General features: G+C 41.1%; 1 protein-coding gene across 3 annotated transcripts in view; it reads right to left on the minus strand.

Moving 5' to 3' along the window:
- Positions 1 to 185: 185 nt before the first annotated feature.
- The window catches only part of LOC103369187 (semaphorin-4E), a 25,053-nt gene continuing 2,982 nt past the window's right edge, over positions 186 to 22,256 (minus strand). Inside the window, exons 2-14 of one of the 3 annotated variants that reach the window (XM_008297841.1) lie at positions 13,826 to 14,337; positions 13,394 to 13,536; positions 11,640 to 11,702; positions 11,158 to 11,256; positions 8,953 to 9,052; positions 8,518 to 8,631; positions 8,217 to 8,368; positions 7,310 to 7,482; positions 6,897 to 7,053; positions 6,584 to 6,806; positions 3,685 to 3,800; positions 3,262 to 3,475; positions 186 to 1,860 (exon numbers count right to left, since the gene is read on the minus strand). In XM_008297841.1, coding sequence (XP_008296063.1) covers positions 1,106 to 1,860; positions 3,262 to 3,475; positions 3,685 to 3,800; positions 6,584 to 6,806; positions 6,897 to 7,053; positions 7,310 to 7,482; positions 8,217 to 8,368; positions 8,518 to 8,631; positions 8,953 to 9,052; positions 11,158 to 11,256; positions 11,640 to 11,702; positions 13,394 to 13,536; positions 13,826 to 13,934 — 2,418 coding nt within the window. In that variant the 5' untranslated portion in view covers positions 13,935 to 14,337 and the 3' untranslated portion in view covers positions 186 to 1,105. Of the gene's footprint in view, positions 1,861 to 3,261; positions 3,476 to 3,684; positions 3,801 to 6,583; positions 6,807 to 6,896; positions 7,054 to 7,309; positions 7,483 to 8,216; positions 8,369 to 8,517; positions 8,632 to 8,952; positions 9,053 to 11,157; positions 11,257 to 11,639; positions 11,703 to 13,393; positions 13,537 to 13,825; positions 14,341 to 22,256 lie in introns of all 3 variants that reach the window. The other 2 variants (XM_008297842.1, XM_008297840.1) reach the window with 2 other exon arrangements.

Here is a 22,256-nt window from a genome sequence, read left to right on the forward strand (position 1 = left end):
TGTGTGTGTGTGTGTCTCTGTATGTGTGTGTTGTGTTGTCTCCCGCCCCACAAACCACAGGAGTATCTGCTGGAAACATCAAGACAACAAGCATGTCACGTTCAAATAAAATTCCTCAGCTGTGCGAGAGAGAAGCTAATCATCACCGACAGCTAGATGCACGTCAAACTCCCAGCAAAGTTTTATTTTTTTTTTACATATTTTTTTTTTATTATTATTATTATGAACAAGGCAGCATTTTTTTTTCCAAAGTTTGACACCAAAATTCTTACATGTGATGTGTCTCGGAGTCGATTCGCTGACAGAAACGTACGCCCACACTTCAACATTCCAGTGACATTTTTGTCTTTTTCATAGTAAGACTTCAGTTTATGCTTGGAATCTGAAATGCGGCTGTGTACCCCTGGTTACTCGGTTCACCCTAAATGATGATAAAAACATTTACTGGAGTAAAATAGTCCCTTTTCTGTATGGCAGATAGAGGTATAACAAAGATTGTATGAGTGATTTGTCAGTGTTGAAAAGCAGAGGTATATCTGTAGTCCATCTTTTAACTGCCACCAGGAAATAAAAGAACAGTGCAGGCTGATGATTAATCATTAACACAGCCACTGATTGATGGTATAAATAAACAGCAGTATTCATTACATGAAATGTGCTTGGAATTTAGAAATCAAAATGCTACTTTTCCATTGTTGACAGTTAGTATTTACAAGATTACAAGTTTTCAGCTGAAATAAAAACTGCAGCAAATAAATAGTCAAAAAAAAAGAATTTGGCTGTACACAATATATTACACACAAGAGTATTCACAATTTGTCATTATACAAAATATATATTTATAAAAACGTGTCTTTTCAATGATTTCCCGGAGTGAGATTTCCACAAGTCTTTGTTTTTTTTTTTTCAGAGTGCATCAGCTGCCCGGTTGCAGTAAGGAAATGATAGACGTTGTAGGAAATTGGCAAGGAGAAACAGGACACCAATCAAAAGAATTTATAATGTGAAAACAGTTTTCCAGAGCGCGCTCAGTAGGAGGACACCTATAGGAAGATAATTAGTGCACTGGTGCTGGTCCTGGACTGAATTCTATACCTCAGCAGAGTCAAATCTCTGACTCATCATTTATGTATCCCAGACCATCCAGACTTGAAATGTTGGCCATAGGTGTGAAGTGGTGCTCCCCGTTCCCTTTGAAGTCAACAGCAGTGTGATTATTATTGGCACTGCAAGGTCTCCCCGACTCTGGCCCCAGGAGCTTTATCTCTGAAGTTCTGTTCTGGATGTGCATGTACTCGGCCGACTGCCTCTTCACCTCGCCGGAGCTGGAGCTCTGCGCGAACTTAAAGCACTCCCAGCGTCCTCGGTTCCAGATCCAGAATATTACGCCCATCAGGGAGATACAGAGCAGTGACAGCACGGCTACGGCCACCTCTAGATGAGTCACCCTGCCGCCGTCGCTCTGATTCTCAGGGGACGGCGGCTCCTCGATTAGCCCCGGCCCTGGTGCTGTTGTGCTCACGCTGTGAATAGGGTCTGAGGAATTTGTCACCTCGGTGCCGGGAGTGGAGCTGCCCCCCTCCGCCGGGCCGGAGTAGAGCTGTAAGTGATAAACGGCCACAGTGCGGTTGTATGTTGTGCCGCTTATCTGCTCTACCGAGTCACAGGCGTACAGGCCGGCGTCTGATTCGGAGGCACTCAGGATGAGGAGGCCTCCGCTGTAGATGTAGTATTTGCTGTCGGAGTGAAGTGTTCGGTCGGAGAACCGCCAGTGAACCTGTGCCAAGTTGGAGTGGAGCTGACAAGGCAGCTGGATGTTGTTCTGTGGAACCAGGGTGAAGTCGACAGCTGCCACCGGATCTAAAAAACACACACAAACACAACTTTAATCAGATTTCATGCTGCTTGGACTCACACAAAAAGTCTTCCCATTAATGCATTAACCTCCTGAACCCCAAGCAGTTTTCAGGCATTTTTTTAATTTATTTTTTTTTGCTCCTGTCACATTTTTACTTGCTCTAGGCTTATTTTTCACTGTCTTACACCTCTATGGAAACAGCACAACCACGACTAGAAGCAGAGATGACTCAAGACGGTCGTCTGTGTGGCATCATGTCATAAATCATGAAAAAAAGTAAAACAGAAGTGTTATAATACTGGAAGAAAATGGCATCGCTACATACTATAGATTTTTTACTTGGTACATTTTTATTTTGTTTCCGTACTTCTCCTGTATATGCGGTTTGAACACAGCCTGCAGTTCATCCCAGTTTAACCAGACAGCTCCTAAGTTTTTGTCACTTGGTCAAAACTAAGTCACTGATTGCTTCTCAGTTGCACCAAGGAGCCCAAATTTATAACAATTTTTTTTTACAGAAACACAGTATAAATATGAGAACTGTATGAACACAACAGGTCCTGGAGTTCTATGACATTGTTAAACAGCAGAAACACAACAGAAGAGTAACCGTTCTGTCTATTATCTGCACAGGTAAACAAATTCATATTTTAAAAGAGCCTTATTATGCACATTTACAGGTTTAGAATTAGATCTTTGGGGTCTGCTACATTCTTAGAAAAACAAATACAGTAGAAATTACTGCAAATGTTTAAATGAGGGCTGCAAGGTGGCGCAGTGGTTAGCACTGCTGCCTCGCAGCAAGAAGGTCGCCAGTTCGCATCCCGGGTGAGGACACCCGGGAGCTTTCTGCGTGGAGTTTGCATGTTCTCCCCGTGCAGCGTGGATTCTCTCTGGGTTCTCCGGCTTCCTCCCACACAGTCCAAAAACATGTTGAGGTTAATTGGTGATTCTAAATTGTCCGTAGGTGTGAATGTGAGTGTGCTTGGTTGTCTGTCTCTAAGTGTAGCCCTGTGATAGACTGGTGACCTGTCCTCGCCCTGAGTCAGCTGGGATAGACTCCAGACCCCCACGACCCCAGTGAGGACTAAGCGGTGTATAGATAATGAATGGATGGATGTTCAAATGAGACATGCAGAATAAAGTGAGTTTGATGAAATATCACAATTTTAAACTTAGATTTTGGTTAATTTCACTGTGAGAGAAGTGAGTTATGAGTCGTTCAAGGACCGTCGGAAAGTTGAAAATTCAGCAATTCTTTCTGTTTTTATGGTTGCTGGCTTTAATAAATGGTGTCATTTTGGCAATTTAAAAAACAAAAAAACAACATAACCTGGCTTTCGAATTCACCAGTGGGTTTTGGGGGGTTGGAAGGTTCTGAAACACCACATAAATAAACGTACCTGGCGGAGGACACCGTGACACATCTCCTGCAAGATTCTGTACTGCGGCATCAGAAGAGCTCAAGCTGCTGACGGAGGAGCACTGATCGGAGGAGGGGTCCCAGGCGCAGTAAGGATCTCTGGCCAGGATGCAGTCAACACAAGACTCGTAGCGGCTGCAGTTACTGACCGGCATCTGTGTAGCGCCGAACTCTGAACCGGCGTACAGCTGGCCCTGTGAATGCAAACAGAAAGTGTTTCATCTTTATTACCAGTGAAGCCTCTTTACTGCCTGTAGGTGGCAATTAAGTGACGACATATTCAAATTGAAACATACAATCATAATGAAGCTTCTTATTCTACATTTGCCAAGAAAAACACCGTAAACGACTATTACCTGTAATGATGATAAGCAAACTGAACTCATAACGGACGTGTTCTTACCTTGCTGGATGAGAGGCGAAGGATGCTGATGGGTTCTGGGTTTTCAGTCAACTGAATCTCCTCAATGATGAACATCTCTCCAGCGTAGTTTACAGCCTTCTGAATATAACCGTTTTCTGTTATGGAGACAAAAAAAGGATCCATTAAATAAAATACACATTTATTAACCAACATCATTTGATCGATCCCATCAATACTCACATCAAGCGTGCATCTAAATCAGTCAGCAAATAAAAAGGTACCCATTAAACAAATCCTGTGGTTGCTTTTAGAAGTCGTCGGTTAAAAAATACATTTTGTTCACCTCATTCTTGTTATGAGGAAAGGGTTATTTTGGTCTTTGTCTGATGCTTTTTGTGGTTTAAAGTGGGCAGAGATGAAAAAGAAAAAGGTGATGTCATGTATTTCTGTGCACAAACCAGAATTTAGATGAGCAGAAGGAAACACACACACACCCTGTGCCTGATCTCCTGCTGTGCAGAGAATTATAAAAACACCTTTTAATATCCAGCTTACAGTAAAAATATAAATTCCTGTGTACACTTATTCAGTTTCTGGAGTCTTTGAGCAGCACTTATGAAGCAAAAAAAAAACCCTTTCCTTTACTGGGAAGGACAAAAAACCCACCGGTTGGGTTAACCACCTCTGCAATAATTTCTGTATTCGTCACAAGGACGTTTCTTCCCAATCCTGAAATGACAGTGATTGAATACAGCCCATAATACTGCTCATAATTGCATTGTAGCCCACAGCAGTCTTGGAGGTGTGTCCACCTTCAGTGAGAGTGAGAAGAGGAAGGTAGAAGTTTTACAGACCGCCTCAGCAGCTTTTCTGACAAGTGTAGAGATAAGATTTAGTAAAGCAAGCAGAGAGAACTTAGTCTTCCTGATTTATTTTTTTTCCAGTTACAATTTCCGATCACATGTTCTATAGATCTTTTGGCGGCTACAGTAATAAATCAGAGACTGACTGAAGCGATGCAGCTTTGTTGACCTTCTAAGACTTGCAGTGAACATTCACAGTAAAACATTAAACAGGAATTTACTGTTTTTTAACTTTATGTAACTATGGACGATTTTTGAATTTCAAGGTAATTCAATCTAAAATACCTAGTTTTTATTTTTACATCTTTCATTTGAGAACTGAGAAACATCAGTTGTCTGATTTTAGTGCTTTCACCCTAAAATGATGAGTTAAATGAATCCACAGCGTTTAATCAATCAGCTTGAAGAACCTATTCACAGCGTAAACTTGCTAAAGACGTGTAAAATCCTGGTTCTTTACATAATAATAAAAACAGTGTAAACCGCGAGAAAGATTAGTTTTGAATTCAGTTCGTATCACTGCACACTTAACCGGAAGCAGCCTCACATGTTGTCTTTGGTGTAAAATGGTTTCATCATTTGCAGCTAAAAGTTTTTCATGTCAAACTGGCTCCTAAATTCTAAAAGAGAAGCAAGTCTGTAGTGGTTGTCTGCGAGATGACGCGGTTGATTTACTTTGTTATCTTAAGCAACTTGCATAGTTTTACATTTCTGAACTCATTAGATGACATTTAAATAATTATTCAACCTACTGTAAGTTCCGCTAACTTCTATTTTTAAGGCAGCAGGGAACTTCTGTGTCCAAGTTGAACAAACTCAAAATGATTTGCAGTGTAATTACTAGTTTGAATGAAGTTTAATTGTTGTTTTTTACTTGCTTCCAAGACAGTTTACCACCACCAGGGTTGCAACTAAAGCAAATAAGGTTAAAACTGTCTTACACACCATAAAATGAATACACAATTGTAATTATAATCTAGAGTCCAGTCTTGCCTTACTGATGATACGTGATTTTGATAGTTCTGTTTACTTGCATTCACACAGTCTGCATGTCTTCACCAGCTCTCCTCCCTGACTTTGGCTGCAGGGGCTGCATTGCTTTTATCACGTAGTGTGTTTCTAAGTTCCTCATATTGGTTCAGGATCAGAGTTTGTTCTTCCTGTAAGAAATGTGCAACTCTGGACTAGTCTGCGCTTGCAATTGGTCATCTGGTGCCAACAGCACCTCGGGCTCAGAGCTGGATTCAGCAGAGATGATTTAAAGCGTCGATAACCAGTTTCGTGTGACCGCTTGGCATAAGTGCAGCTGTCAGGTTTTGTAAAATCGAAAAGATCCTGAGTATGTTGAACGTGCTTTGTAGTACAGGTATCGAAAAGGAAAACATCAACAACAAGTTAGTGGTGTATGCAGTACAAGACAGAGCTGAATGTAGAGGATAGACAGTAAACGCCTCATGGGGGCTTCACAGTCTTCCAAACACATTAAAAAAAAAACACATTTTTAGTGCATATTATATGTAATAGTGACGGAAATGTGATTTTTTTTAATGTTTGACTCACATTAATTAAGTCATTTATTGCTTATTTTCACATGTATTTACTTTTTTTTTTTCTTTTAGTAAATCACTAATCAGATATAAGCATCATCTGAATCAAAATGTGAAAACTTCAGCTCTGGCTGTTGTATATTTAGTAACGAGGATGTAATGTTGTAGGAAAAACTTCATGTTTGTAACCAGGCTTTCAAGGGCTTCTAGTTTAGAACTATAACTAAGTTAAGAGGCTCATTACACAATTGAACTCTATTATTATTTATTACAGTGTATACCAATATTTTATTTTCTTAGTACAATGTAGATTTTAAAATTTTATGCTCGTACTTTTCTGCTTATGTTCATATTATTAAGACGTACTTTTCTATTCATGGCTTTGAATGGGAGCAACTTTAACATTACCAATTTCCCATCTAGGATCAATAATGTATTTCTGGTTCTGATTGTCTAAAATCCTCAGCATCTGTTCTCTTCTACTTTCATCCCAGTAAAACTCTGCTGTCCTACATGTATCCTGTTTACCTGTGCCAATGAACATGACGTTGTATCTCTGCCCATCCAGCGCTAGAACACTGTCCACCACAATCCGAGTCAGCAGAGCTCCTCTCTTGAGCAGCAGCGGCTCTCCGGTTTGCGGACGAACGGCTTCGTCCATTAGAGGACGATCCCTGATGAACTGGAGCGTTTTATCTGGGAGGTCCAGGGAGCGGTTCATCCCCATTTTGCGAGCCACATTATTGATGCACTGTGAAAACACAAAACTGCAATTTAGACTCTTTCACTGTCCAAGGCTCCTCATTTTCTATTTCACTTCTGGCAAGTTTTTCACACTCACCGCTCCCGGTCGGGGAACCGGCACCTCACCGGTGTACATCACCCACTTGACATGCGAGGTCTCCACGGCAACAGGCGTCTTGAACTTGCCCTCATTAAAAATCTCTCCGATGTCGGACACGCTGTATGCACAGACTGCAGAGACCTGGGACAAGCTCCTGGAAGCATCACATCACACATTTATTCATGGAAACTGCAGAAATGTTTGTTTTATTTGCACACAGGGGAATACAGTCAACACAGATACAGTCAGTGCATATACTAATTGCTGCAACGGCTAATGAATTGGTGCGAAAATACTGCACAAGCTTCTATCGTCCCTCCAAGCTGCTTGCTCAGGATACTGCCTACATCCCCCAACGTCGACGCCCACCCTGAGCCAATAAACCACAGGATCTGATGGCGGTGACTTACGACTGTGGCGTGAAGACAGCGTAGAAGACACTCTTCCTCCAGTTCTTGTGCTTCAGCAGGAAGACATCCCGGACAATGGGGGGCAGGCTGGGTTCAGGGAGGGAACAATCCAGACGTGCTTTCAGGAACGACGTCCATTTCCTCTGCAGTGTCCGCTGGCCGCCCATATCCCCCTAAACACAGACACACTCCATGATGTGTGCACATTCACTTACAAAAACATAGCAGCGTGTGTGTGTATCAGGCTATAAACATTAAGACTGATTACAACTCATTTAGCAACCAATTAGAGTAAAATAGACATTAAAATAGGCTGCATAGATCAGAATTTTCAGTGATCATAATGAACAAATAAAGATAGCACAGATAAAAAAAGAGAGATTTTACTCAAATTAAATATAAAATGATGATGAAAAAAGGCCTGAATAAATAATTAACATAAAGTTGACAGGGAAAGTGCTTTACAATTGGTCTTTTAAAGTATATATTCTTAAAAATATGGCATGCAGTGAGAGGTCTGTAATTTTTTGGGGACACTTTTTGCACTACTTTATGCAAAAGTTGGACCAATTTTAAGTTTTGGTCCATAATACAAACGACAGTTTCACCCTAACCTTTGCCACGCGACCGACCTGTCCACCCCCAACACTCAGCCTAAAGTGGTGCGGGTCTCTATGACTATATCTTGCCCAAAATCAGGTCACTACTCATAGTTTCTGTTCAGCCCGGATGTAGCTAAATGTGCCAGTTCTCAATCAAAATCAGGTCAAATGTGGCAACCATCGCTGACTCTTGCTGCCACAACACAGCGACTTGGCCGGCTAACTGGGAACCGGACCTCGAGCCAGATGGGTTTAAAGTCTTGCACAAACTGCATTTATTAGTTTTAATCTCTACTTTATTATACCTTGCAGACACGGGCCACTCGTGACACTGCAACTTTGCTGTAGAAGTCGTACTCCATGGCGTTCTCACTGAAGAACAGGTAAACTTTATCGTCATCGCCGTCGGGGCTCTCGAAGCTCTCCCCTACAAAGTCCATGTAGACGAAGTTTGGCTCTGAAATGACACAATGAAGAGTGAAAACAGAGGGACGAATGCAGCAGAAATAAAAAGCATACACAGATAACATCAGCAGCAACATGCATTAACCACTAAAGTATGCTTATCGTTAAATAAAACTACACTTTTGCAGGAGGGGAACTCACCACTGAGCCAGGAGCTTTTAAACTCAGTGCGAAGGGCCAAGTTTGAGCTGCGCAGAACCACCGGCTCAGAGCCCAAGAAGTTGATGGATGTAGCAGAATACAGGTCGTTTCCTGCTGGACAGAAACAAAAGATGCTGAAAAATTCCTGGAAACCCATTATTCACATTAAGTTGGAACAATATCAAATTTGTATGCCTACTAATGGACTGAGCAAAAGTTTTCTGACTAATTAATACACAGCGTGTGCTGAGGGAGCAGCAGCACAACTAGCAAATCTATTGTTTGTAACGTTTGTGGCGCTCGAAGTCTTAGAGGTTGAGTGAAATCTGCACACAGTCTTCACACGGATCTGTATTTTTGTTGGGTTGCTTTGAACATTCGGCGGTTTTCTGCAGCTTTGTTCGCTCTGACAGCAAAACTGACTCTGACACTCACCAACCATGAGGGAGGAGTATCTCTGAAAGGGATCAAAAGGACACTTCCCCTTTCCCTCCTCCTGCTTTTCCTCCAGCCTCAGCTGTCCATTAGCAAACGTCTGCCGGAAACACAGAGAGACAGAGAGGAAAGGAAAAGTTGTTGAAGGAGCTAAAACACAGAAAACTGTGTTGTTTTCTTCAGACACAACATACCGATCGAGAAGTGAAAGTAAAAGAAGATTTGCATGCCTTAGCCTGCAGATACATTATTGCTTAGCAAGAGCATAAAAGACACATGAAAGTTTTTCAATTGATCCCCCAAATAAAACTGAGCAAATGATTTCAATTGTTGTTCAAGAGCTGACATGAAGTCGATCATCAGATGAAGTGAACATCATATCTGTTCTTGTGTCTTTATTTTATCAACGTTAGGTTGTTGTTTTGTGGATCTGCAGCCTCACATAGAAACCATTTAACACCCCACAGTGATACAGTCAGGTATGCCCACCGAGTCCTGCCAAGATAAACTTAATTCAATGAGCTACACTGACGTTATGAAGAAATCTGAAAAAACCTGGAATCAACATGTTCGCCATTTTTCATGTATGTTGCCAAAACTGTAAAGAAACAGTGGCTCTACATACTGTAGATATTTTACTACTTTTATTTTCAATTTGTTTCCCATTCTTGTCTCCTATCCACTCCATGTAAACACTGCCTGCAGTTCAGCTGAAAAGTCCCTGAATGTTTGTGCAGGACTGTCGGGTGCAGTCGAATGACTCACAGCCTTATAGTTGCACTGATTTTTTTTTTCATTTTTTGCAGAAATCACACAGAGCAATTCGTTTTGGGTTTTTGTTTTTTCTTGGTAAATGAGATATGTGGAAAAAAGTGACTAAATATAATGATTTTTAAGATTAGATTTACTTATTTTTCCCATCATTAATTTTCCCATGTAAAAGCCGATGACTTTCTCTGTTTTTACTGTTTGTAGCTGTGAAAAATTGTGCCATTTTGGTGACTTTTTTAAAGACAACATGCCTTTCAAACTGTGTTTTGGGGTTCAGGGTGTTAAAGTCCACTCTGGTCATTGATTAAACCTCTAAAAACGTATCTCTGTGGAATAAAGTGTCAAATTTAGAAGCTTTTCTTTTCATTAGTTAATCTATTCCTGCTTAAAATGGCTTAGCTGTAACTGTTGCTTCCTTTAGAATTTGCAGATTAAACACTGCAAAACTACTTAATGTTTGAGCTGGAAGCCATTTCTGAAGAAGAATAAAGTTATTCTAGTTGACTGGATTGACTCCTTAGGTTTGTACAAAACCTCAAGTCTGAATCTGTGTTTTTGGCACAGTCAAGGTTCAAGGTGGAAACTTTCAGCCATGGCATTGACTGCTTATTTTACTCATGAGGTGTCCTCCAACATATTAAAAAAAAAACCACCAAAAGGACATGTGAACAAAGTAGAATTGTTTTTTTTTTTTTTTTATGTTCACTGGACAGGGGCTTCCTCATTTTTTCAGACTTACATAAGAGGAAGTAAATTGGGCTAAAGTGGCTCTTGTGGATAAAATCTGTTGATCTTTGTTTCTACTTCATGAAAAAGGAAGATAGTTTTCTCAGGAAAAGCATACGTGACTGTTAAAGACATTGTGAATGCAACATTCAACCACAATTATTTCTGCTTGGCTTAAAGAGAAGGTCTCATTATTTTTTTTCAGGGAAGATGAAAACCAATAATGATTCTACTTCAAAGTACATTCTGCCTCTGTATCAATAACCTGATTTACTCTTATTCCTCAGCGCCGCACACCTCCGAGAACTACTAAAAATAGAACAAATGGATGAGTGAATGCATCCCACTGTTGCACTGGTTTACATGTTGCTTTATTACAATACGCACTGGGCACTGTAGTTTATTTTAGGTAAGTCCCACCTACACTCTACAGCAGCTGTAAATATTCTCCAGAGCACTAAATGTGTATTCATCCGCAACACAAAATAGTCCCTATCAAAACGCATGATTTCCTCCAGTTGGAGTAACATTTGAAAACTATGATGCTCAGCTGTTTTAGGCAATCACTGAGGCTTTTATAATAATGAAACTTTGGATTTTGAGACATTTGTAAAGATTTATGTCTATACTGGGAACTGGTGGCTTTAAAGGTACTGACAGATGGACTGAAGCTTGGGCTTTCATTGGCTCAAGTTTTTATATACTTACCATATAGTCACATGTCGGGCTAAAAGCATTCGTACCGCACACATACATTGTCGTGTCGTTCACTTTGTGCAGCGTTCGAATGTAGTTACGGCATTCCACCTGCAACCAGATCCAGCAGAGAGAATACCAAGGTCAGGGCTTTGTTGGTTCAGCCGCAAAAACACAAACATGCCACATACATGCAGCGGCGGCACAGGCTGCCCAGAGCCGAGCCGGTGGCAAAAAGGTCAGGGCTGCACGGCTGCATTTTCTCCTCGTGCCTTTATTTGGACATTCAGTACAAAGCTATAAGCAAAGCACTTCAAAGGGAATTCTATGTAAAGGCTTCCAGAGGGAAGAAAACACTCCCATATAAATGATTTACAAATGTACAGAGATGAACCGCACGAGGGAAGTAAACTGCACCCAGTCAACGGTCATCCTTTAAGGCTGCCCTAGATGTGAAAGTAGGCGAGCTGTGTTTTGAACAACATTACACGAACCTCAGCGTGTTTTCCTTTGTACGTGCACTCCCTCTGCCTGTCCTCGGTGACTCGCCAATACACCTGCAAGGAACAACACAAGGAACACGTCTTGTCAAAGCACGTAGGAACGGTGTTGCAACCCCGCAGTAGTCGACTGTTTGCCGTTCCATTGTTTGTCTAACATCGAGTCCAGTCAGTGAGAAGGGAGTAGCTCCAGTCCCTCCTCGGCTGTGACTGTTAGATGTGTAACTACCACTATGAACAACACCCCACTGTGTGGCCACTGACACCATTATTCAGTCAAATTCCTCATGCAAATGTGAAATGGTCAAGTGAAGAGAAATGCTGAGGACATGAGTGAAGCTACTGTAGACTTCAGCCTAATCTTACATGCCGAACAAAAAATACACAAAGACTTGACTGAAGCTGGTGAAATGTTTCCAGAGGGGGTTTTTGCTTTACATGATGAACTACAATCTGACAGATACTGTATCTTTGAGGCCAACACTGATATTGATATTAGAGAAAAATCTGATAAGTATAGACTTATACTTTTGTTTAGTGGCCAAAACAGAGAGACAAAATGCAAATGTAGCTTTTCTTCCTGGTGGAAAACTATGTAATGGTGACGCTAAACCTACTTTGCTGTTTCTGTTCTGCAATTTTTGGTTGATTATTAGCTGACAAACATCAATATATCTGGAATAAACCAAGCAATCAGCTAATAACAGTCCAGCTCTGCTGCAAACCAGCAGTTCTCTGCCTGCAGGCAGATAAATCTGAGGGGCTATTAATGATTAAAGTCCATCTCTGGTCATTAATTAAACCCTTAAACCCTCATCTTGAGGCGTGAAAATTACATATTTAGAAGTTGTTTTCCACGAAAATAATTCCCTTTCTGCTTTAAAATGGCTTTGATGCAACTCTTTACAGTTATTTCTTCTAGAATCTGTGTATTTGCTGCAGCTCACCTACAGCTCTGTTTAAACATCGTAAAACTATGTAATGCAATGGCATGTTGTTATACTGAAGTAATTCAGCCATGCATGTTTGAATTGGAAACAGATTATGAAGAAGAAGAAGAAGAAGAAAAATAATGAAGCAAAAAGCCCCAGTATGTAAGTTAACAGGATTGGTTCATTAGGTTTGTTACATATGAAACCCTGGAAGTGTGAATCTGTGTTTTTGAGACGTCACCAGAGCACTGCAGCTTCAAGGAGGAAACGGTCAGCCATGGTGATGAAAACTGGATTTTCACTTGAGGGGATCTTAGAAGGGAAAACAGGTTCTGCTACACATGATTCTGCTTTTCCCTCGTTCCTTTTTTTTTTTTTCTCTCCATCAAATTTTTGCTTTATCTTGTGCAATATTTGATTTTATCTTAACTTTGTCAGGCTTCACAAATCTGTCAAATCAGACAAACTAAAGGACAAATCTTAACTCATGGCTCCATGTCACCATAACCGTTGATGTGGGGTCACAATTAGACTTGACTTAATCTAAAGGGGTTATAAACTAAAAAAGCTGAGAACCAGGAACAGAAACTTCAGCGTTCGACTGCTCACTGATTATTTGATGAAACGGCTTCATCGCTGCAGCAAAACATCATAAAAGTTCAATAAGTGTTTAATTTTTAATCTGCAATCATAAAAGGTTAATTAACAGCTTTTTGCGTGTCAATATCTAACAGCTCCACTGTTTGATAACAGCTTCAGTCAGGAGGGCCGGACCTGCACATTCTGAATTGAATGAAATTCTTGGCGTGTTCTTACCGCAGCCTTCCTGACTGAGATGTTGTTGATGTCCAGAGCGTAGATGGCCTCTCTTGCCCCGAGCAGCAACACACCCAGGTCATCCCTCATCAGCATGGTGGAGTAGTTGAAGATCCCCTCTTCTCTGAACAACTTCAGCTCGTCTGCACGGAAAAGAAAACAAACTGCATCACTACACTGTGCTTTGCTTTATTTTCACTACTGTGAGTCCACAAAGTTGGAAAAATGCTCCCACAGCAAAAAAAAGTTCAATTCTCAACTTTAACAAGCAGTTAAAGTTGCACTATTTGATCATATATAATGGATAAAATCTTCAAATACTAGTATTAAACTGCTGCAACTTGTGATGTTATTGATTCAGTGATGGAACAATACAGGGAGAACATGCTGTGATGTATAAGCTGGAAGCAAAAGACAGAATTTGTGACTTACTCTGGAAGGGGACAGTCTTTCGTGGGACACAGTAGTGACTGTTGGCTGCACTGGAACAAACATGGAGCATCAATGCACAGATGATGCTCAGGGCTGACAGAAGAGACATGGCTCAGAGTCCAGGTTTGTCTAAGTGTGGAAGAGCTGCGCAGTCCAGCTCTGCCACCGAAGCACCCGATCAGAGGCAGAACATGGTCCAAAGTTTCAGTCCAGATGTGGTCACACTGTGCCGCTGTCACCGTCCTGGACATGTGCCGCTGCAGCACGAGTCCAACTTTGTTTGGCTCTAAAGGCGATTCATTCAGACGTGCAACCAGGACTTGTGGAGAGCAGCTCAGCCTGCTTCGGCTCAGTTTGAAGTCGGTGTCCTGCTCGCTGGATATCTATGTCGGCGTTAGCCTCCAGCGCTGTGCTAATGAGCTGCTGGTGTCCTCTTTGGAAGGAGGAGCAGAAGCCATGCTGCCCGGCTAGTGCTGAGGGATGCCCGAGAAGATCATTTTCACGGTAGCTCACTTCTGGAAAAGATATGAGAACATCTATGAAATATCAAAGAGACCCGTGAAATAGAAAAGCTGACTTTATTACTTGGGCTGGAAATAAGGTGTGCATTAAAAGATGGATACCTTCCCTTGAAAATGGCAGCTGGTTTGCACACCTTATACTTTATTTCTTCCCATTTTTCGGTGGTATGCTTGATGATTCATGGATAATTATTATGCAGGGCTGGGTAAAGATATGATATCCCTGCTTTTTAATGATTGAGGTGTGGATGTGATGGGGTTGAATTCTCCTGTCACTTGCGAAAACCTTCTACGACTATTAAAATGAACTTATCCAAGTGACAGTGAGGGAGGCTGAGTGACAGGGGCAACCTAAGATGAACATTCAGCTGTTTCCCTGCAGAATTATAACCACAGGTCTCTTAAAATGCTGAATCCCAAGCAGCTTCTGGGCAGTTTTTGCTCCTGTCACATTTTTACTCACTGTGGGCTCATTTTTCAGGATCAAGTCCTGCACCTCTATTAAAACAGCAGAACCATGACTATAAGCAGAGAGAAGGCAAAAATGTCTGAGGTGCAGTGAGTATAACATGCCACAAATCAATAAAAAATGAAAAAAAGTTACATTTCTTTGATTATTTATTTACCAAAAAATGTTTTTAAAAAAAAGTTGACTCTACATACAACAGATATTTTATTACTTAAATTTTTTCCCTATGTTAAGTATGCACAGCCTGCAGTTCAGCCTGTTTAAGCCTAAAAGTCGCTGAATTTTTTTTATGTGACTGTTGGTCACAGCAGAGTCACTCTTGGATTTCTGCTTGCAACACTAAATCAAGAATTTTTTGTTTTTTATAGATTAAAGTTTCAGCTAACAGTAGATATGTAGAATTCATTCATTTTGATGAAATATCAGGATTTTAGGCTTAGATTTGGGAGAGTTTCTCGAGAGTCACAGGTGAGCAGTTCAAGAACAGTTAGAAAGTTGAAAATCTGCATATTCTCTGTTCATATTTAGCAATTATTTTTAACGATAGCATCTTTTTCAAACCTACCAGCAGGTTTGGGGTTCAGCGGGGCAAAAGGGCACTACAGCACTTTAGTATTGTCTTATTATGAATTCGAGGTGCTAACAGGAAACAGATTAAAACCAGGATCATCACAGCGAAGAAGCCAAAATAGATCGAGGAAGGTATAGCGTCATAAATTAACTACACTCTTCTTGCTGATTCTATATTTATCGTAAACACAGAGACAAATATAACTATATGTTGTCTCACCAGAGAAGCCGAGCACCACTTACAGCTGCAGCTCTGACAAGTCATAGCAGTAAACTTCACAAAGGAAGCTGATGTTAAAGTGAAAATCTGCCACGCTGCCCACCAACCCCCACTCTCTCTTCCTCCTCTACTCTCTGCATCTTCCTGTCCTCCTCCCTGATAAGAACCTGCTTCCTCTGGGCTCAGCGGGGTTCAACCAACAGAGGGGATCAGTTCAGGTTCGGGCATGCATGCAGATCACGGTAATTTCACTGCTTCAACGCTGCGTCCTCACCCGGGGATTCATGTGGAATTGAGACTTACCACTTCTTTTGCCGAGTTTTTCTTTTCGGTTTTTTTTTTGTTGTTTTTTTTTTTGACAAACTGAGCGACGCAGCCTCATTCAAAATTCATCAAGGCGCTTTATCTCAGAATAACACACAAAGCATACTTGAGAGCAGCCTCGCAAGGTAAAAAAAATAAAAAGTGTGCTCACTTATTTTTTTGGTACACTGTGCTCAAAAGCAGCAGCAACACACGGCTGCTTTGCAACTCTCACTTAGATTTTTGAGAAAAAATACAGCAGATTTCACAGAGCTGCATCCTTTGAAACACACCATACCGTCCTCGCCTGTTGACAGAAATCAAAATGACAGCATCCAAAAATTTTCCTCGAGAGACGAGCCAGGCGCTCACTCCCCTGTGCCTCTGAACAACCTCGGGTTTGAACGCGCGTTTTGCAACTAACTGCCATGCTCCCGCCTTGTTGTTACTTGACACAGCGAGACGAGCTGCTGCATGTATAGGACTGCTCATCTGTTGTCAGGCCGGCGAACGTCTTGTGCACTCTCTTCCCCCCTCAGGCTGTCGGGGGCTGGGGGGACCGTAGGTTGAGCTGCTACAGCTGAATGAAATGACTGCAGGTTGTTTTTCAGCTTTTGACAGATAGTTTCAGATGGCGTCGACAGCCAGGTATGGCAACAATAATAGAAGAGCATGCAGCAGTTGTCCCTCTCTGCTCTTCTTGTTGTTTATCCAGGGTCACACTCACACTGACATGTGGACAAAGTGAAAAAAAGAGGGGAGGATGCACAGCTGAAGGCTTTACAAGTTATACACATGCACAATAAAACCCTCATGTTTGAGTCTGGAAGTTTCTTAATGCGAAGAAATTAACTTTCAGGCTTCTTGTGGATTAAAAAAATATCTGAAAACCAACACAGGCGTCCACAGGTGTTCCAATAGTGGGGGTGAAATGGTGACTCAACATGCTACAGATATTTTACTGATAATATTTTCCTTTTTTTCATACTAAGTAAGCCTGGCCTGAGGTTTACCCCAGCTTTGACAAAAAGTCCCTGAATTTTTTTTGTCTGACTGTCGTTCACAGCTGAGTCATTTTTCGCTTGTGTCACAGTGCGGTTTCTTTTTCTTCTTAATAGAATCTAGTTACAACAAATGGTTTATTTTCTTTTTTAAGTGAGATATGCAGAATCAATCAACTTTGACAAAGTATCACGATGTTATTGAACAGATGAGTAGTTCAAGAACAGTTGGAAAGTTGAACATCAACGATTCTCTGCCTTTACAGTTTACAGCTTTGGCATTTAAAAAAAAAAAAAAAAAAAAGATAACATCCCTTTTAAACCTACCAGCAGGTTTTAGATTACAGAGGATTAAAAAGGCACTACAGCACTTTTGCATTGTACTTTGATTCATTTAAGGTGACTTTCATGCACAACAAAACCCTTATGTTTGGTCTGGAAGGAACTGGAAGGAACTTTCAGGCTTTTTGAATTGATAAAACATATGAAACCCAACAGTGTAAGAATTTTAATTGTCAAAAATATCATGTAAGTATAGTGACACCACTTCTCTGTTAGGGAATAATAACTTATTTAGTTAAAACTGCAATAATTAATTGACTTATATTTACTTTTTGGCCACCTGAGGACACAGAATAAGGACAGTATTAGCAGCAACATTAGCTCGAGTTTTATTCTGAGTTGTCTGTCTGATGAAGTCTTGATTTGAATCAATTTTATTGCCAAGTAGGTTTTCACATACGGGGAATTTGACGTGATGTTTTGGTACGCAACATTAAATACGTAATCATTTTTTAATAAGGACAATAAAGAGGTGTTAAGAAAGCAAGTGTTGCAAGTCAATAGATGATCCATCCATTATCTATACACCGCTTAATCCTCATTAGGGTCACGGGGGGGCTGGAGCCTATCCCAGCCGACTTAGGGCGAAGGCAGGGGACACCCTGGACAGGTCACCAGTCTATCACAGGGCTACACTTAGAGACAGACAACCAAGCACACTCACATTCACACCTATGGACAATTTAGAATCACCAATTAACCTCAATATGTTTTTGGACCTTGTGGGAGGAAGCCGGAGAACCCGCTGCACGGGGAGAACGTGTAAACTCCACTCAGAAAGATTCTGGTGCCCCCACCGGGACGCGAACCAGCAACCTTCTTGCTGCGAGGCAACAGTGCTACCAACTGCGCCACCCTGCAGCCCTCAGTAGATGATGAATATTATTATTTACTCTCCTCTTAACTCTCTTCAGCTCATCACATACGCTTTCTTTTTATCACATTTTGTTTACTTCGTTTCACATTTGTTTCTTTGGGTATTTTAACCCTCCAAAGCCCAAATCCTGATGGCAGGTTTTGCAAATTACACCATTTATTTATCAGAGCCAGAAACTGCAAAAACAAAAAAAAAGTCTTTCTTTTACGTCTCATGTAAAAATGTTCAAAAATAAACTATTTGCAGTGCTAGATTCGGTAAAGAAAATTAAATAAAATATGTGTTTCTTGGTGCAACTGAGAAGCTATTAGTGACTCAGATGCAAGCAAAAGTCATGTGACAAAACTTGAGGGAGTTTTCAGCTGAACTGCAGGCTGCCTTTACACAGAGTATACAACAAATAGTTAAACATCTTAAGTATATATTCACACCTGTTGTACGTGTTGATCCCAGATTTTTTCAGTTTTTGTAAAATAAAGAAATTCACCGTGTATTTTTTTCTTTTTTCATGATTCATGACCCAATAACTGTGAGTTCTCTTTACTACTCCATAGCTGCAGCACTGTGGTTAACTGTGGTTGTTTTGCTTTTTGTGTGCACCAAAGTTCATCAGCTCCTAAAAGATAAAAGAGTGTCACCTGTCACTTGCTGCTAAATGCTTTACTTTCTTCACCTGCTAATCATTACCTTTCTGTGGTTTGGCATCAGGCAGGTAGTGTACAATCGATTATTTAAAAATTCACTTCCTGAAAAAACACCTGCAGCCAGATGCAGCAAATTCAACACAATTAGCTAAAAGAAGCTCAAAAGTTTTAGTGCAGCTTTAGTATTTGCAATAATCCCTTGTAATATATGAATAAAATGAAATGACTCAAGTCCCCTTCTGGTCAAATATGTGTTTTGCTCCTTGTTGTGACTCTTGGATGTTTCACTGTGCAGATTGATAGATGTTCAGAGTTGACATTAACAAGCTGTTTGCAAGAACTTTCTCTGAACACACCTAAAATGTGAGTTTAGGGCATTTAGCTGCAAGCAGGATTTCTGAAATTACAACTAGTTTGGAAGTCTGGTCAGTTTACAATGAACGTGATGTGAACATGTGAAGCCTGCATGGCTCATTTACTGACAATAATCATGTTGGGTACAATGGAGAATGAGGGAAGGACCTGCAGAAAACAGCCATGAGCAGGACTCGAACTCATGACCTCTGCGTCGGGGACTATAGCCACAACTTCTGTATTTATGGAGAGAAGTTCAATCAGGCACGACTTACCATTCAAAGAAGGGTATTTTTGTACATGTTTTAACATTTAAATAGCCAGACTATGATTCCACATTCGTGCAAAGTGTTTCTTTAGATGGTATAAACCTTCTTCCTTTCCTGCTCGCGTTCTAATAAACCAGGAAGTTCCCTCCCGTGAACCATTTGACCCTTTACCTTGAGGAAGAACGCTGCACAACATCTTTGCCAAACATAATGTCTTACCAGCATTAACAGCTTAAGCCTTGTTGGCAGATCTACAAAACAAGCCTTTGTTAACGATACTCCTTTGGTAATCCTAGTAAGTCATTAATAAAAGAACCGTGGATTTGGGCAGATTGGATCAAACAGCTTTTCACAATCTAGTTGAACTATTTTGACCTTCTTATTAAAAACGATTGTTCTCGCTTCTTCTCATTTCAAAATCTCATTTCTCTGTTCTGTCTTTCAGGTTGAATCAGGTTGTTGCCCTGATGCCATAGTGACCAGAACAATAATAAACCACCATGACGTGAGGCGCGCTGAGGCAGAGGGTACGTTACGAAAGGCTGCTGTCAAATCCAGTTACGCCTTTTGTTTATAGGGGATCAATCCTGTTTCCAGTACAGCCAGCAAAACCTGCTCAAGGACCTGTCGTTGTACGCACAGGAACACCTCTGAACGACTTGATATTCTGTTTTTGAAAGACTATACAGTACGCCGCGAAGAAAAAAATCAAATTGACATTGTGCAGACAATACTTATGCAAGACCCCTATGAATCGCTCTTCTTTTTGATTCTCTTGAAACCTGACCTGACATTTGAAGCTCCGGCGGCACCCACAGTCAGCATCAGGGTACGTGAACTTCTACGAAACGAGAACAAGCAACGAGAGCGTGACTAAAATCTCCTCTTCACATCCCCATACATCTAGATGTAAATGTCAATGTGCAACTTTCTACCCTTAAAAAGGTGAACGCCGTGGTTGCTGGTGGGTTTTTTTTTTTACTCATCGAGCAGCACAACATGAACAACTGCGGGTTCAAAAGCTGCACAGCATGTTGAAGAAGCCCTGCAGCAGTATCTCCAGACAACCAACCACTAGAAGCGCGATGATATTTATAGATTGCTTAGGAGCCTCCACAATATCTACGAAAGCCTACACTCGTAAAAGTCATTCAGGAGACCCGTTCCCGACATTTAATTACCGGCACGGTCGCAAGATAAAATTCTGATTTATTGGTTTAGATAAACATCTTAAGTTGCAAACATTACTTTGATGGGTTGTGTTGACATAATAATGTTGGCACTTGTATCAACTTAAAACTAAATTTAAGCTGAGGTAACTTAATAAAATTGGCTTGAGATCTTCAGTTTTTGTCGTCTTGAGGTCAGGATTACAAGTCTGATCTAAGATCTAATTAACAATGGAGGAACTTTTTTAATTTGCCAACTTAAAAATTATAGTACGTAAGCACATACAACTTACAAATTCCTCTTAAACAACATTGAAATACAAGTTGGAACAACTTAATTTTTTTTATGCGACTAAATCCTTCCATTCAAGTCAATGGAGCCTGTTGGTTAAACATAATTTCTGTAGAAGTTCTCAAAAGGACTGATGCAAACTGTAGCGTTAACTGTTTTTCTTGAGCCTGAACGCTATCTTTTAGAGCGTACGATGGATCCTGAGCCGCATGCAGAGTAAAACCCCACACAGCGGCGATTGAAGCGTGCACAGACATGCATGTTGTTGTCATCCCCGTGAGTCATAACACACACAAAAAACACCGGAGTCAAACAGCTGGAGTGAGCCACGACTGCGTAGGCTTTCAGAGTTCATTTGTGTGACGGCACAACGTGCTGCTGGTTGGGCGAGGCCTCCTCCAGCTGGAACTGATTCACCTGAGTTACCGACTTACTGCTCTGCAGGTTTGATGCTGTTTGAGTCACTGGCTGGCTGCCTGAACGTCTGTTTTCCTGCCTGTCTCTCTGTGCAGTGGCAGGCCGGCTGGTGAGCTGGCTCTGGTACAGTGTTCCATCACGGGGGCCTAAACAGGAAACCGGCTGTGGGAGGGTGTTCACCTTTGACACTCTGTGTGTCACACTCTCTGTTGTGAAAATTCACTGGAAAACACACCCCAGTTCAGCTCCCGGTTATATTTTTGCAAGATCAGATTCACTCCAAAAAACAAACCTTTCTTTCATTGTAATGACAGTCGGCTTGCCGCCTCTTTGTTCTGGTGTGGAGGACAGTTGTAATTAGCTGGAAACAATACCTCCAAAACACGCCATGTGCACAGTTTTGAGCCGTGCCGTGACACGACTCATGAGGCCAAAGCCATCAGACGGCTAACAGTCATTAAAAACGACAGCATCAAAATGCAGCAACCTGTTAAATGATCCTCCGCCTCTGCTCTGACAAACTGCTCATCACTGATGAGACAAGTCTGCCTGACTGTAAATGAACGCTTGAACACACACAAACGCACAAGAGGCAGGCAGGCAAGTCTCTGCAGGACCTGCAGGAAAACACGAACATCTCTGCTCTGCCGGAGTCGTGTGACAAGTTTACTGACAGACGAGAACATCTAAGAAAACAGCGATGTGGTGAAACGCTTCGATTTGGACACACGATCAAAACCAACAAAAAATAAATAAATTCACCACTCAGAAACCAACTTTCGCTTTGTTCAACTTGTTCGCTGTCAAAAAGAGACATTTGTTCCCTCAGAGATTCTTTTAATCTATAATTTTGTAGGATCTTCAATGTTTAAAAAAAAAACGTCATAAATAATGATACTGTTGGGTGTCAAACTTGTGATCGAATTCAGTCGGGTAAATTTTGTACTTTATAAAGTTTGGTGGGTTTTTAAATATAATATTCA

This window comes from Stegastes partitus, unplaced genomic scaffold (genome assembly GCF_000690725.1).
Source record: "Stegastes partitus isolate 25-593 unplaced genomic scaffold, Stegastes_partitus-1.0.2 Scaffold1252, whole genome shotgun sequence".
Taxonomy (NCBI): Eukaryota; Metazoa; Chordata; class Actinopteri; family Pomacentridae; genus Stegastes; species Stegastes partitus.